Below are 16,498 nucleotides of genomic sequence, written 5' to 3'. Positions count from 1 at the left end.
TAAAAGGTGGAGAAATATTTAGAAGGTGAGGGAGCCAAACAATGGGGTCATGAGGGGAGTCATGGAGAAGGGTGAGGGAGTCCCAAACTTGTGTGAGGCTAGGGTGGGGGGGGGGGGCCCAAGAGCCATTAATAACAAAAGAGGAAATGGGGGCAATTTTGGGGATATGAGACTCATAGATAGCACGAGAGGGCTAAACAAAGTTAAGAGGATACCCATCGGATGCCATAGATCAAGCCAGAAGGAAGTGGAGGAGCCAGAAGAGATAAGAGTGGAGATGACAGAGAGGGCACAAGGTCTCAAGGTGAGGATTCTCTAAACCTAGGAAGGATTAGCAAGGACAGGAACAGCCTAGAAAGAGTCAAATTTAAGAAGGTAAGAGTAAACTCAATTAACTCAAATGGAGTCATGCTTAGAGGCAATCTTCCATATGAGTTTTAAGAGGCAAGTTGAGTTGATATCTTGAATACGACGAATACCCAAACCCCCTTCATATATTTGGGTGACAAGTGTTAAACCACCTAATGGGATGAAGGAAGCGGGTGGAATCGTGGCCCTTCTAGAGGAAAGCACAAAAGAGGGATTCCATGGCATGGATAATGGAAGAAGGAAAGGGGAAAATACCACACCAGAAGAGAGAGGATGATTGGAGAAAAGAGCGGATTAGCACCACTCGACCAACAAAGGAGAAGAGCTTGCCCTTCAAAAAAAAAAGTTGGCGATGTGTACAAAGGGGCAAGGAGGTATCTTTATTTATAACTGTTGGATAAAAAAAAGCGATGCATGTCACATTCCGGTGCATGTGCGGGAGATATCCATGCAGGCGTGAACAAAAATCCGACATCCGGAACCATCAATAGCTGACACATGTTGGTCCGAATTGAGTGTCAAATGGTTCGCCTTCAAATGTGCCAATGTCATGATTTGGCAAAGCACATTAAAGATAACTCTTCCACTTGATTTCGTTTTTCAAATTTTTTCTTATTTGAAGCAGTTCGTAATTTTTCTATATTTGAAAAAATTATTGAAAAATAAAATAAAGGATGATCACATTAGAGTTGGGATGGGAGTAGTTACAATAAGTGATAAGTTACAAAAAAAGTCATTTGAGGTGTCACGAGTCACGATCACATTCAACAAAGACCTATAAAGCTATACATGTCACTGTTTAAATAAATGATATAATTCAAATTGAAATAATTAATAGAGCTACAACTATACCTAAGATAACTCTAAGAGAAATGGCAAGAGAAGGCATAGCTTAGACCTTGTATCTAATATGACCTCAAATATAACTGATTGAAAGACCATAATCCATGTAACCTAACCAATTAAATTTCAATTGGAAAAAAACTTGATGATGATAAATTTATAATTGAAGAACCATTTTTCTCGCGTTAGTTCAAGGTCCTCCAAAAGAGTACATTGGATTACTGACAATTTAGCTTGGTCAAAGCTTTACGTTAATCATGGACTTCTGCAGTAATGTCTGGCAGATGCTAATGCTTGTTAAAAGGCCAATGTGGTATTTCACTTTCTGTCACTTTTTATCATTTCACCATTGTGTTTCATAACACTAAGTAATTAAGTATAATATTTTTTTTTTTGGGGTCAAAGGAAAGAATTATTGTATATTTTCACCCTAGTTGCAGCAAAGTTAACAAAGGGAAGCAAGGGGTGAGGTCCACCACAAAAAAGAGGGATTTTATTTTTTTATTGTTAAGAAATCCGAAATGATGATTACATACACAGTTCCATCCTCAAAAAAAAGCAGAAAAGAGTGAATTTTTAAATTGTTAACGTCGAAGAATCTAACTTCAATTTTCAAATACTGTAACGTCTCTTTTACTTGTAAAAAAAAAAAAGCATCTCAGTATGTTGTATGTCACTAATAAAGTATTCACATTCAAAATGATAACGCAAAGTACAATCACCACCATTATGTCACAAATAAAAACACAACCAATCTTCATAATAGAAGTTTATTGGATGAGAGGCATAAGTAATGACCCACCTCTCATTAGTAAATATAATTACAGTTCCTTCAACAAACTATGTATGAAGCACACCAATGGCTGACAAATGTATGAAGAGTGGAAAAAACCATAACATGTAGGGCAGAAATACGTTACAACAGTACCCTTCACACTCACTTTAGAGAATTATGATACAATGCTTATGACTCCTCATAAAAAAAGGTGAGCCTAATGCCAAAGACCCCAGTACAAGCAAAGCTTGGAGGGATGAATTTCGTATGGAGACTTACCTCAGCAATTTATATAATATAGAGCAAATTGTACTGACACCTCAAAATGGAGGCCTTAAAGCATTGACACTCCACTTTATTTTAAAAAAATACAGAGACCCCAAAATTGAATTTTTATTGGATATATTTGTATAATTTGTCATGAAAACCGTTAAAATACAATAATTTATCTGTTTTTAGTGACAAATTGGACAAATATATGAATAAAAATCCAATTTTGGGATCTCTGTGTTTTTTAAACATAAAGTGGGGGGTTAATGCTTTAAGGCCTCCATTTTGGAGTGCCGATGCAATTTATACTATATATAAAAGAATATGATAATGCAAAATCAGGCACTCCGGCTCTAGGGTGAAATTTTCAGAGCTACCATACGAAGATCTCACTGTACGGCAGTGTCAACAAGTTTCTGAATTGGCAAAGGGCTTGTGATTTGGTACTGTTGTATATGAAGTTTGGCCAATCTCTTTGCATGATGCCTCCCACGGTTGAGACCCTATCCCCAACTTCCTCAGCTCCAACAGGCCTTTCTCAATAGAACACAAACACCAGTAACTGTTTCATTAACTTTTTAACAACAAAATAAAGGTCCAACAGACCACTCATAATATGCTTACAAAAAAAAAGAGAAACGCAAAGATGCTGCCACAATGTTCACTTCTTCCACAAGTCTAGCAATACCATTAAATTTTTCCTTTTGATTAAGTTGTCTTGCAAAACTGTAATCAAAATGTTGAGACCCTCAAAACTTGATTCAAGGTTGTTGAGTGGAGAAGCATGAAGAGTCAATATGACAACAGAAAGTGGCCTACAAAGCCGGACAAGAGTGTACAAATTTTGAGAATAGGGTTTATAAAGAATTTTAACGTAGTGGTGTGATTCACAAGTGACATCCAATGGACTTTTGGGATTTTTGTTCGGGGTATGCAGATATCCTCCACATAGGCCTTGATTTCGATAGTTGTCAATCAGTTCATCCAACAGTTCCAATGAATGAGCGTTATTTATAAATTTATAAATTCATTTCAATTTCCAATTATGCACACCTGATTTAAAGTCGATTTACAAAGAAGGCCGGGATCTATTCTCATTCTCAACATTTTTTTATTTTTTATTATTTTAAGGCATGTTTTGGTTGCATGAGTCTGGAAATTTCAAATATCTAGAGATTTCAAATCTATGGAGTTATAATTCATACAATTAACACATTGGTTAACCTGAATTTGTGGAAATTTCATTATGAAAAACTGTTTGGTCGACGTAATTTTTGTGAATGTGCAAATGTTTAGTGTTTTTATAGTAGGGGTAAATTTCACCCCATACTCATAAATCTATAGATTCACATTTTTAGGATAAGAAGATGAATCTATAGATTTCATGAATCCATGAATATTCACAATCAAACCGGTATAAATCTTGCATTCATGAATCTAGAGATTTGAAATCTCTGGATTCATATAAGGCCTGTTTTGTTACGTGAGTTTGGAGATTTCAAATATCTATAGATTTCAAATCTATGGAGTCATAATTCATAAAATTAACTATTTGGTTAATCTGAATATGTGGAATGAAATCTGTGGATTCATCTTGAAAAAATGCTTGGTTACCTGAATCTGTTGAATGAAATCAGTGGATTCATCATGAAATACTGTTTGGTTATCCTGAATCTGTAAATTGAAATTTGTGGATTCATTCTAAAAAACTGTTTGGTTATTTGAATCCATAGGTTCCAAAACATCGACTATAAAAAATTGAATTTGTTTTTCTTTCTTATCCTAACTTATATATCATAAATTTTCTTTTTTTTGGCTTTTATCATTGATTCTTATTGTAATTTTTTGTTATTTGAGTTACAAAGGGCTGAGTTTTTGCAACATTAAAGGTAATATTTTTTATGATTAGGCATAAATCCTATATCCAAATAGTGAATGATAAGCCTCGGCCAAAAATCAGTTTTGAGTACCAGGGAAGAGTATGTCATGTGATGATACAATTGAACTCAAACATTCTGATTTTTCCTAAGAATCCCATTGCGAAACTAGACCTTCTAAATCCTGAATATCGGATGGAATACCATATCAATATCCACTTTATTGTTGGGCTATGTTTGCCGTTGATTTCCACCTTGCTTCTTCGCTTTTCATGTGGGCGTCTGGGAGAAGCTCACGTTCCCACGATCATTTTCTTTTCCCTTTTATGGGTTACACTTTGTGACCACAAAGATGGAAAAAGAGTTGCACATAGAAAAATATCATTTTTAGACCATAAATAATCTCAATTTAATCCGGCCCTCACTATTTTCAATTCATGTATCTAATCAAAATAAAATTTGAAGGGTTGAAAGTCTAAACGAGAAATGGAGTGATGACTAACACATACTTTTGCCTTTGCTTCTTTATTGATTACAATTATGCTCGTCTCACTTGCTTCATTTTTAGAGAATACAACTTATCTACAACGTTTGTTACTTTAATCGTTCATTTGAGTCCTTTTCAGTTTAGATCATATCTACTACCAAACAAAACTTGCAAATCATATCACTCCTTACTGGTGTGTTATCTATATGACTTCGTTTAAATAGACTTACAAAGCAAAATGTAATGTACCTATATGACTTAACAAACTATGAGCAGATCCTTAACTCCTCTCTCTGTCTCCTAAGCTATTCATCATCGTTCTCGTAATCCATTTCAGTAGTGGTCTACAATTAATTTCAAATCAATTAGAATTATGTAGTATTTATATCATAATCCCACAAAGTTGTAATCATATGGTAAAAGTGATAAGGCCAGACAGTTATTACAAATAAGAAAGATAATATATGGCATACTGACTTGGTGGAAAATTTTATATTTTTTGGAAGATTGCAAACCAAACATCTTGAATTTGACATTTGGAAGATTGCAAACCAAACACAAAAGAAAGAGTAGATTCTATTGATATTTTCTCTTAGATTTGGGTTTATTTGGCTTTCATTTTTGGGATAGCTTTAGACCTTAGCAGATTGGTTTTTACTTTTTGAAATGCATCTAAAATTAGTGGGAGAGATTCCATCATTTATGAGAATTGATTTTAGGCTTGTACTCATCAATGAATAAAGCATTAATGAGGTGAGAGACGCTGCAGCAAGAGATGCAATACAAGTCTTACTACAAGTCTACATCTTGTCTTACTACAAGTCTACATATTTTATGGAATGAAAGTACAACAAAAATAAAAGGGAAAATTAACTGATCTCAAAAGGGAACTCTAGATTCAGCATATTTATTGTTCACACAACTCGGCAATTTGACAAAGTTTCAAAATCTCCACAAAGAACTCATCTACGATGCATTCATGCTACCAAAATAAATAAATAAAAGAACTCAAATCACTAGAGAAAAAAATAATAATAGTAATAACAACAACCATTGAGCATAAAACACACAGCACAAATCTCTCACGATACTTTTTTCAGGTTGATCGAGGGTTTATAAATGTCGACGAAACTATTAAGCGGAAACAAACTGCAGCAGTCAAAATGAGAAAAAAAAGTCATTAAACCTAGTAAGAAGAAGATGCAAGCAATGACTTGCAATTTTTTGTTGCTATTTTAATTTGAAAAATCCTAGTATTCCTCAATCAAGACCAAACCTCCCATAGAAGAAGATAAAGAAGAACGAAGATAAGCAAAAGAAGATGAAGAAGAACAAAGAAGAAGGAGATCTACCTTTTTCACTGCTATTTTCGTTCGAAAAACCTTGGTATTCCTCAATTGAAACCGAAGCTCCCACGTCGTTCCGTCGAAGTCGTAGATTTCCGTCAAGTAAATTTGGTGAATGCGCAAACTCTTGTTGCTTTTATAGTTGAGGTGAAAAATGATTTTTTTGGGGCCAAATTTAACTTCTATTTTTTTAACATTTTTTTTTTACATTTTTTTAATGAGGTTCATCCGGGCCAGCTTGCGTGCACCACGATTATATCCTCAAATTAATGCCGCCGAATGGGTGCGAACCCAAGACCTCCTCGTGGGAGGTAGAGTCTTTAACCGCTTTACTAACCCATCATTTGCTAAGGTGAAAAATGATGACATCTCTGGATTTCACCCGACACCCAAAAATCTTGAGATTCACGATTTTAGGCTAAAAACGTGAATCTTAAGATTTCTTGTTGGTTCCGAGATTTCAAATCTCTCGGATTCATGAACCCGTTCCGTTTGGGTAAAAATCTCTAGATTCATGAAATCTAGAGATTCACCTTTACACTAAACGTGAATATGTAAATTTATGGGTAAGGGGTGAAATCCAGAGATTTCAAAAAAGCTATAAATTTGCACATTCAAAAAAATCACGTCGATCAAATAGTTTTTTAGGATGAATCCACAAATTTCATTTCACAACCAAATATTTAATTTTATAAATTATAACTCCACAGATTTGAAATCTATAGATTTGAAATCTCTAGATATTTGAAATCTCCAGACTCATGTAACCAAACAGGCCCTACTGATTCACAGTAAGAATTAGTAACCAAACGGGTATAAATTTTCCATTTATGAATCTGGAGATTTCAAATCTCCAGATTCAAATAACCAAACATGCCCTTAGAGCTTCTTCTTTTTCTTAAATTATGGTAGAAAAGACAATGTGTCGCATTTCGTTCGAGCCCAGCATTTTGGCATTTTCAAAATCTTTTGAAAAACATATGGGTTGGTTTGTCCGGTCCAGCAGTCTGGACGGTTTGTTTAGTTAACCGGGCAGTTTGTTCGCTTAACTACTCCAATTTCCATCAACGGCCACAATCTGTTGCAAAATCATCCGATGGCTGGCTGAACCATTCTGCGCATTAAAATATTCTGGGTAGAGCCGTAGAAGAATCCATCTTGAAAGTATAATCACCCTTTATCTCAACCGCCATACTCGTGAACTAACCCTTTTTTTTTTTCCTTTTAATTTACCTAAAACGAAAAACGAAAAAAGAAAAAAGAAAAAAGAATTACCCTCTTGTTTTGGCCCCCTTTATTTTCTTTCTACTTTGTAGTTCTTCTGAAACAAACACAGCGTGACTCGCAGGGGAATCGAAACCAAATTCAGCTGCGGGCAATGCTGGTGTTTAACAGTTAACACTGAGCTTCAGTTTCTCAGAACGATTCGCTTGACGGGTTAGGTTTTATCTTCCTCCTCTTCTTCCCGGTAAACCGGTGTTGGAGCGTTGGACTAGGGTTTATGTTCTCATCGTATCCCCTTGGGTCTCTATCTCCTACTCATATCTCGTGGAGTCCTGATTCCTGAAGTCCATTAAGAGGAAGAGTTCGATGCGAATTTGTTTGCTTTTCGTGTGTTCTCTTTGAACATAGAATCTATATTGGACGGACTTGGTTCTATAGTTAAAAAGAAAGATGGCTTTTTGGTGTCGGATTAGATATTCCAAGCTCAATAGCTTATCCTCTCGATTGCGGAGATCTTACTTTCAGGTTCCCGACATTAAATTGGTAAACTCTATATCCGGAAGGAACATTACCCAAGTTTCCAGGAAAACTAATCCCTTTTTCCGGCATAGATCAAGTGAGGTGTACGACACTGTTCGTTTTTTCGCGGCCCCTGTCCAGGTATTCTTTGATTTCGGGGCACAATTCCACATCGTCTCTTATCTGTTATTGGGGATTCATTACCTTAATATGATGAATGGTATTTCAGGCAAAACCGAAGGTGGAAGCAAGAGGGCCTAAGGGGCCAAGGATTAATGAACAGATTACATCAAAATTTATTAGGCTCGTCGTGGATGAAGGTTAATTAAAACAATTATCCTGGTTTATCCGGATTGAATTATTTTCCATGTTATTGTTGAATCATGTTTGCAAATTCATGCCTGTGTTAACTTTTTATGACTACATTGTTATCTCTCAGACGTTTCTTTAGAAAAGAACAAAAAAGTATACACAATAGTCTAGAGGTTGGCAAGTGGAGTGAAGTTTCATCTATCAATAAGCATAGAGAGGCTGAAAGGTTGTGGTTTGATTTGCTGATGTCATCAATCTTCTGTGTGCAAGATAAATGAAGTGTTATCATAATTCACCTGGCTCCTTTTGGCATGGTGGAGCATTATGCTTTATTCTATATGTACAAATAGATGAAGTGTTATCATAATTCATCTCCCCCCGTGGACTCTGCTTGTGCGGAAGCCTTCGACACGGGGTTCACCCCTTCAAGCATTGTGCTTTATTCTATAGTTTGTTAGGTTTGTCAATGACGTATTCAAAGAGTTTCGCAGAGTGTTATACATAATTTTTCTGTTATTATTTTCTGCTTGGACCTTCAGTAGGAAACTCAATTGATCTGTAACTTGAAGTTCACTCTTTGGATTTTAGAGTTCACATGTGCTCACTTTTGTAGGCTATTTTTTCATGTGCTATCAACAATATTTACTTGTGTCTGTAACAAGCTTAAAATATCGGAAGTATTTACTTGTGTCTGTAACTCTAGAACAAGATTGAGAGTTCAAAAGTATGGAATTGATACCTTGAATTTTCAAAGACTGGAGTTGCTTTTGGGCTCCATTATTGTAAATTTGTTGTATCATGCTTCTTTTTGTTCATCACTATTTGTAGCATAAACTCTAAATTATGGAAAACTAGAATTGTAATTTGGCTCAGTTCCATTCAATGTCTAGTGATGCAGAGTAGAAAACATGGGAACTTGAACTGCATTTTTTCTGGATTACTCATGTTTCAGGTGGCACTTATTTATATATAAACATTTTAGACATAACATTTCACCTTTTTTGTTCTTCTATAGTCTAGCTTACTATGCTTTTATTTGGGGTTGGCTTAGCCAATTCTTAGTTCCAATCATCTTGTTGTTTTTTAACTTTTGAGAAATTAAAATAAGTATTGATGCTATTTCCACTGTTTCTCTTCTTCCTTTACTTTTTACTTTCTCTTCTTTGAAAGAGGTCCTTGATTACTCTTCAGACAAAACTACATCTTGTAAATCCAAGTTTATATGGGAGAACTACCCCATAACAATAACTAGGTCCTGGTGCATTTGTAAACATTCATATATAAATTTAGGGGAGAAGAGCACTTCTTGGTCATGTGGATCCTATGCCTAGATACGGAGGTGCGCAAAATTACCATCAATATGCGAAATAAAAACCCCATATATGTTGATATCCCCTGAATATGCTATCATGGACCCCACACTGGTGCAATGGCTACGCAACCGGTCAGCTTTCTCTTGTCCACTAATATAATAATGGATTTAAGATACTGCCATTGTGACATTATTGAGTTGGTTTGCTGAGCTTTTTTTCTTGTCATGAGGTGACTTATTCTCATCATGTACTGATTTCTGTTGTATTATTTGTGGTCGCTAGGTTTTGGGATTACAATGTTGGTTTCATACTTTATGCAAAATTTCTATTCCTAAATACCAATGGTTAAGTTAAATTTATTTGGTTTTGTAAAATTTTGGTTGGCTTTTGTGTATTGAATGAATTTTTTTAGTTCAATTTGATTTTAAGGCTAAAGAGTCCGGCTGAAACATCGTTATCAAGGTCTGCTGGAAGAGCCTTGATTTTTCACTTCCTCTAGTACCTAGGGTTGTCTACATGCCATGATAGCTATTGGCTGATGTCTGCGTCTTCTCCTTAATTTGTAATTTTATCTTTTTTGAGAGGTTAAAATGTTTACAATCGGAGAGAATCTGGGTGTGAATGTTCAAAGAAGGAGTTGGGTTCCTCGTATCATCTTGAAATGATCTCTAAGACTATTAGGGGATTGTGACAAGCCATCCTTGCAGCTACCAATTGTTTTCTCTAGAGAAAATTACACGGCACCCACTACTTTTGGGGTGAAACTAGTGACCACCCACTAGTATCTCCAAAATTACATGGCATCCTCTTGAAAAATTACAAGTTACCCACAATTAAATTTTGCTCTTAAATATTAGGTAAAATTACCTACCCTTATCCTTATCTAAGTCATTTAAAATTTGAATTTCAAATTACCCAAATGCTCTATGGGCGGAAAATGACAATAATGCCCCAATTTAATACCCTCCCATACTCAACCCTTAAGGCACATCTTCTACCTATACCTTGCTGGAAACCACCCACCAATTCCGCCGCTGCCGCCACCACCCTACCTCACCATTATCATGCAATTTTGGAGGTGGCAGACCTAGAAAAACTTGATTATTGATCCTATTATGAGGTTAAAAAATAAAAATTTGATGGTAGGAGAGAGAGTATTGAGTTAGAGAAGAACGTGGAGATTGGAAGGAGGAGAGGGACTTTCATGTAGTCACAGCAATCGGAATTGCCTTTGTTTTTGGGGTTCACATCTTTCTTGGTATCGGCGCAAATCCAACCGTTGGTTCGTCGGATAATCGTGAGTTGCAAATAGGGGTGTTGGAGGTGGATTTGATGAATCATGAGTTCGCGGAGGGGATGATCAGCTCCTAATTTGAACAACGGAGAGATCCGCTAAGCGGTGCAACTCTTCAGCTGATTGAGATTTTGAGGAAGGGAGAAGATGAAACTGTCCTGTAGAAAGGAGATCTGCCTTTGCAGTTGCTTTTGGTGTAACTTTGCTAAGTGAAGGAGGAGGATGATGATGAGGAAGATGGAGGTGGAGTAGACGTAGCAGGAAGGCCATTGCTTTCGGATCCTCAAGCTCTTTCTGAGATTCGGGTGTTGCGTTGTCAAAGAGAGAGAAGCAAAAGAGAGAGACGATAAGGGGTTTTCTTCTTGTGTGGAAAGATTACTCAGACTTGGAATATTGAAAAGCCTTGGCGGTAGGCGGTTGCTGGCAACGTGTAGTTAGAAGATGGGTGAAGGGAGGTTGTCGGCAACGTGTAGGAATCCCTTCACCCATCTAAGGGGGGTTTGGGTAAGTGGGGGTAATTTGTAATTTCACTGCCTAGAGGGCATTTGGGTAATTTGAATTTTTAATTTTAAATGATTTAAATAAGGGTAAGGGCATTTAGATAATTTATCAGCTATTTAACAACAAAATTTAACTGTGGATAACTTGTAATTTTTCAAGTGAGTGCCATGTAATTTTGGAGATAATAGTGGGTGGTCACTAGTTTCACTCCAAAAATAGTTGGTGCCGTGTAATTTTCTCTTTTTTTATTAGTGTAAAAACCAAAAAGTTCTTCTAGATGGTGTAATTCAATTGTTTTGGTCCAAATGGATATTTTTAGTTATTGTATTTGTATTTACACCTGTGACTCTTTTGTGATTGTCTTTATTTATTTTCAATTTTGGTTAGCCTTTTGGATTGTGAAGAAGTTAGTGATAGAATATAGGAAAAACAAAAATTGGAAAATGGTTATGGTGATGTCAGTTTATTGCAGTAGACAGTTACTGCTGACCACAACACATTCTAATTAATGTTTATATGTATTTCTAGGGCATGCAATTGTCTCGCGGCATGAGGCTCTAGAACGTGCGAAGAAGCTCAAGCTTGATCTAGTTGAGGTAAAGTTATATGGTTATAAATCTTTTCACTTGCTACAAATCATTGGCGGAGGAGGGGTGATGGAATGACTTGTATTAACTGAGTCAAAATACGCAAAAAAGGCATGGAACATTTTTAGAAGCCTTCTGTTAAATGGCCACCTCACAATCACCGTACTTCATCATTGTGTCTAACCTCTTTTTGACCATTCCTCATACTTTTTCTTTGCATTGTGTTTTTCTTATGCTTGGAGTTTTTTTGTTGGATAAATACATTTCTAAGGATCCTGTTTCCTTGTTGGGATTAAGTGTTGATGTTTTATTAATGTTCAACAACTAAAACCTAGAATATCTTGACGCACAGTGCCTTTGTAGCTGCCTCACCCGTTTTTGTGTTAGTTGGACTGGGAGTTTGTCAAAGTGACATTGATAGAGGAGGAATTTCTTTTGGATATGGCAGGTGCCAAATTTGTCTTTAACTGTATGACTCACTAAAATTTGGGGTTTTCCCTTTTGTTGAATTAGTGGTCAGTTTTCTTTAAACAAAGTTGGCTGGTTCAAAGAAGTCTCAGAGCATTATTTTCACATGTAACCATGTTGGATTGGACTATGTTAGCTCATGGTTAGATGATGACAAAGTCCATGATGTAGCCTTAGATTGAAAGTGGACCAAATATGGTGAATTAACCAGGATCCGTTATGAACTGGCCAATTCAAAATCTTGAATAGGCCAAAACTGAGGATTCAACTTGAAGAAATATAGTCAGGGTTAATAGTGGGAGTGTCACACCCCTAGTTAGTAGGGCCAATCGAGGCCCATAACACCAAAACCTTTTTGGGACATGTGGCAGGCAAACTATTCCCTTAATCTTGTCCTTACAGTCCAAAATTATTATCATGGTGGAAGCATAAAAAGCTAAACAAAAGAGGAAATTACAACTACAGGCATCTGATGGAATCTAGATCGGTCCAACTGTACTTATTAGCAGCAAAATATTAGCCATCTGAAATTTCAGTCACTTGAACTGACCGTTTAATGTATACCTTAATTCATTAGCCTTTATCCCATAGTATCACTGACTCCGGACTCACTATCTATATCAGTGGTTGAAATATCCAACCCTGGTCTAGGATGCCACTCCGGCTATTAACACTTCAAGAGATACAATTACATAATAAGAATTGAACCATTAAAATAAAAAGGGTTTTGATGATCTCAACTATAAAGGATATGCATAAACCTAGGCTTGTATCTAGCATGACTTCATAAGAACTGATTGGAAGGCAAGAATCCATGTAGCCGACAAGGCTCATTATTGTTGTTGTTGTTGTTAGATGATCTCAACTATATACTATTAACACTTTAAAGGTTACCATTACGTAATAACTAATAAGAATTGAACCTTCTAAAAAAAGGGTTTTGATGCTTTATATCTCAATCTCAGATCAATATGTCCTTGTCCTTGTCCTGTACTTATTTATCTCAATGGTATAGTGGAATGAACTACGCTACCTCAATGAATAAATATAATATACCTGCATCTCTACCAGTGTGAGGAATTCACCATGGTGTATGAATGGCATATCTAAAAAAATACCGAACTCACATTGACAGTTACATACATGTTATCAAATATTGTTACAGTTGTTAATTCAGATTATGTTCACTTAGATCTGTTAATGTGTTTCAAATATTGATGTAGGCTGTTTTCTCGATTACAACTCATGTCAAGGAATAAGCAGATGAATTTTCACTGTTGTAGGATATAGGAAGCATGTGTCATATCACATTATCACTAACATCACAATTGCATATTCATCCAACAAAAAGAAACATCACATTTGCATTCAACTATTTATAGAAATAAAGGTGCACACAAGCATGTTGGGTCTACTCACCTGGTATGGTAATTCTAAATTTATAATGTGGTTCTCTAATTGGTTATGATTATCATCTTGGCTCTAACACCTTAGGTCATTAACATGATCAATTTATTAGTGTTTCAGACTCAAGGCTAATGTTTTTATCCGATGTGTTACTTAGGACCTGGGAAGATATTAAGAAGTGCAGTTGTAGGTTGGGTTTATGGGGAATTAATCTGGATAAAATTCTGTATGGGGGGCTAGTGTTCAGCCACATCAGCTCCCTGACCATTAATCTCGGGGTTTTTAGTCCTTGATTAAATTGTGAGCTCGTTCCTAGTCATTATAAGGTTTGGGAATCGTGTCGGATCAGTGGGTCCATATAGAGCACTAAGCAGTAAGCACACATGTCATTCTTCATTAATGCATTCAGGGACTAGTTAATTTCTTTTCAGATTTGGCTGAGTGCTGAAGTACGGTACATTTGCAGGACATTTAGGTCCACGTTCACTATGAATTAATGGGGGTTTAGTGGCCATATGTGCTACCATCATCTCTTCCAAATAGGGTTTAGTTTGTGGTATTGGCATCAAATCAATATAAGGAAATTAAGTTAATTGACATTCTGATTCTTAGTATCACTAGAACAACACAAGCCGTATCCCAACTAAATGGTGTCAGATACATGGATCCTTGCCTTCCTATCAGATCAGTTCGAGGCTACTCATTTCGGCTGTACTGAGTTTATCTATGTGATGCTTCTTTACAGCCCTACACTTTGCAACATGTAGTGTATCTGGTCATAGATGGTCCTATAGAAGCTTTGTTTGAGTTTAAAGGAATGCATTGATCACACAAAACCCCATACACCTCGCCACTTTATGCATCCTATTGTAATTCTTTGGGATCCTCTGTATCACCTTCTTTATTAATAATTGATCTAAGGTACCTACAATAATTACTTTGTGGAATCTTGTTTTCATCAAGTTTTACCACCTCATTATCTATTCAATTGTGCTCAAGTTAGACACTAGATTTTCCGTCTTAATTTTACTTAATTTAAACTCTCTTTTTTGACTCCAAATTTGATCTCCATATCCCTAACTTGGCATTAATCCATGCTTGTGTCTCATCTTCAATGTATTGACTAAACATCCATGATAAGTGAAAATAAATAAGGGCTTAAGGCTGATCGTTGATGTAACCCAATTGCAATCAGAATTCAAGGCCTTGGGTCCCCACCGTTCTTATACTTATAATCAACCATCATACCTATCCTTAACTAGGTCCACATATTTACTTGAAACACTTGTCTTCTCTAATACTTGGCATATTCAATCTCTAGGAACTCTATTATAGGCTTTTTCTAGGTCAATAAAAACATATGAAGATCCTTCTTACATTGTTTCATACGTCTCTTGATAAGATAAATAGCCTCCGTTGTAGATCTTCTTGACATAAAATAGAATTGATTCTTTGTAATAGTGGTTATTTTTATTATTATTATTATATATTTAGGTCTCCAATGAATTTCATTATGCTCTCCGGTTCTCCCATAATTTCGTTATTGGACCCATCCATTTTATGCCTCTATAGATATTGCAGCTTTGAATATCCACTTTATTTTTGTAAATTGATACCGCAATGCTTCTCCATTTATTTAACTGTTTTCCTTGTCCTTATAATCTTATTGAACAACTTATTAGTCAGTCAATCTAGTCCCTGGATTCTTATTATCAGCAATCCAGTCAATATATTCTTGATTTTTACAAGTGTGATTGTGGTTTGATAGGGTTTGTCATTTAAGTCCAACAACCCCTTATGTTAACACTATCAATAGTCCATTAAAGTTAAGCAATCAATGCTTTGGTTATGTTCCCAGAATTCAGCATAGCGGATCTATATTCATGTCTACTAATCTCCCAGAACTAGAAGACTGAAAAGTGAAAACCCATTCCATTTATCAAGTCATGTAAAAAAAGAAGAAGCAAGTATTCAAATGGTAATAGAAAATAAAAAGGTAATGGAAAACGAGCACACCCCAACAGATCGGGAAATTTCACCTAAATGCAGTCAGCTACATAAATCCTTGCCCTCCAATCGGCTCTATTTAGAGATCATACTTAGGGAATGGTTCAGCATGTCATTTGTCACAACTTCCCCAATGGTTATTTTAGGCGTTCTCTTAGTTATTTTGGCTCCTTCAATCATAATCAGATAGATCTTCCTAACCGGGCATGCAGAGGCATCTGTTGGACATGGATGTAGGAGTTATTTTCTCATGGATGTAGGCATCTATTGAACATAGATCTTCCTAATTGGGCATCCCAAGGCATCTTCCTAATTGTTGCACATGATTTCTGTTTTTTGTAAACAATAAGTGTCATAATTGTGATATGACTGAGAAAAGTATTAATTGTTTTGGCAAATGTTAAATGTCATGGTTGTGATATGACTATGTTGTCACTTTAGAATTTTTTTTGTTTGTTTTTGTAAACAATGAATGTCATGATTGTGATATGACCATGAGAAAAGTATTAATAGTTTTGGTAAACGTTAAATGTCATGGTTGTGATATGATCATGTGGTCACTTTATATTTTTCTTTTCTTTTTGTAGTAGAAAAATGAGTGCTTTATTCTTTTTTCATTATTATTTCAAAAAGTTTTATAGAATGAAGTTGGTCTAGAAATATTTTTAAAAATTTATTTTGTGACAAAGAAATGCTTTTGTAAACTGTTTTTGTTATAAAAATGTTTCTAAAATATGTCTTTCGCTCCAATGAAATCCTTAATTTCTTAGTTGTTATATATAATTTGAAACAAAAAAATTATATGTGCATAGTTGTTTTGAAAAGAATCCCAACATATATAACTGCAAATAGGATTTTTCTATTGATATTTTGTGATCTAATGTATATAATTATTGCAG

General features: G+C 35.6%; 1 protein-coding gene across 2 annotated transcripts in view; it reads left to right on the top strand.

Moving 5' to 3' along the window:
- The first annotated feature begins 7,241 nt into the window (after positions 1-7,241).
- The window catches only part of LOC149015372 (translation initiation factor 3 (IF-3) family protein), a 32,812-nt gene continuing 23,555 nt past the window's right edge, over positions 7,242-16,498 (top strand). For both annotated transcript variants that reach the window (XM_089157085.1, XM_089157084.1), the window contains exons 1-3: positions 7,242-7,851; positions 7,940-8,030; positions 11,659-11,726. In XM_089157085.1, the coding sequence (XP_089013211.1) occupies positions 7,642-7,851; positions 7,940-8,030; positions 11,659-11,726 (369 nt within the window). In that variant the 5' untranslated portion in view covers positions 7,242-7,641. The remainder of the gene's footprint in view (positions 7,852-7,939; positions 8,031-11,658; positions 11,727-16,498) is intronic.

This window comes from Hakea prostrata, chromosome 5, assembly GCF_041222555.1.
Source record: "Hakea prostrata isolate BN-2017 chromosome 5, UWA_Hpros_2, whole genome shotgun sequence".
Lineage (NCBI taxonomy): Eukaryota > Viridiplantae > Streptophyta > Magnoliopsida > Proteales > Proteaceae > Hakea > Hakea prostrata.
This window is presented reverse-complemented; position numbering and strand designations above follow the sequence as displayed.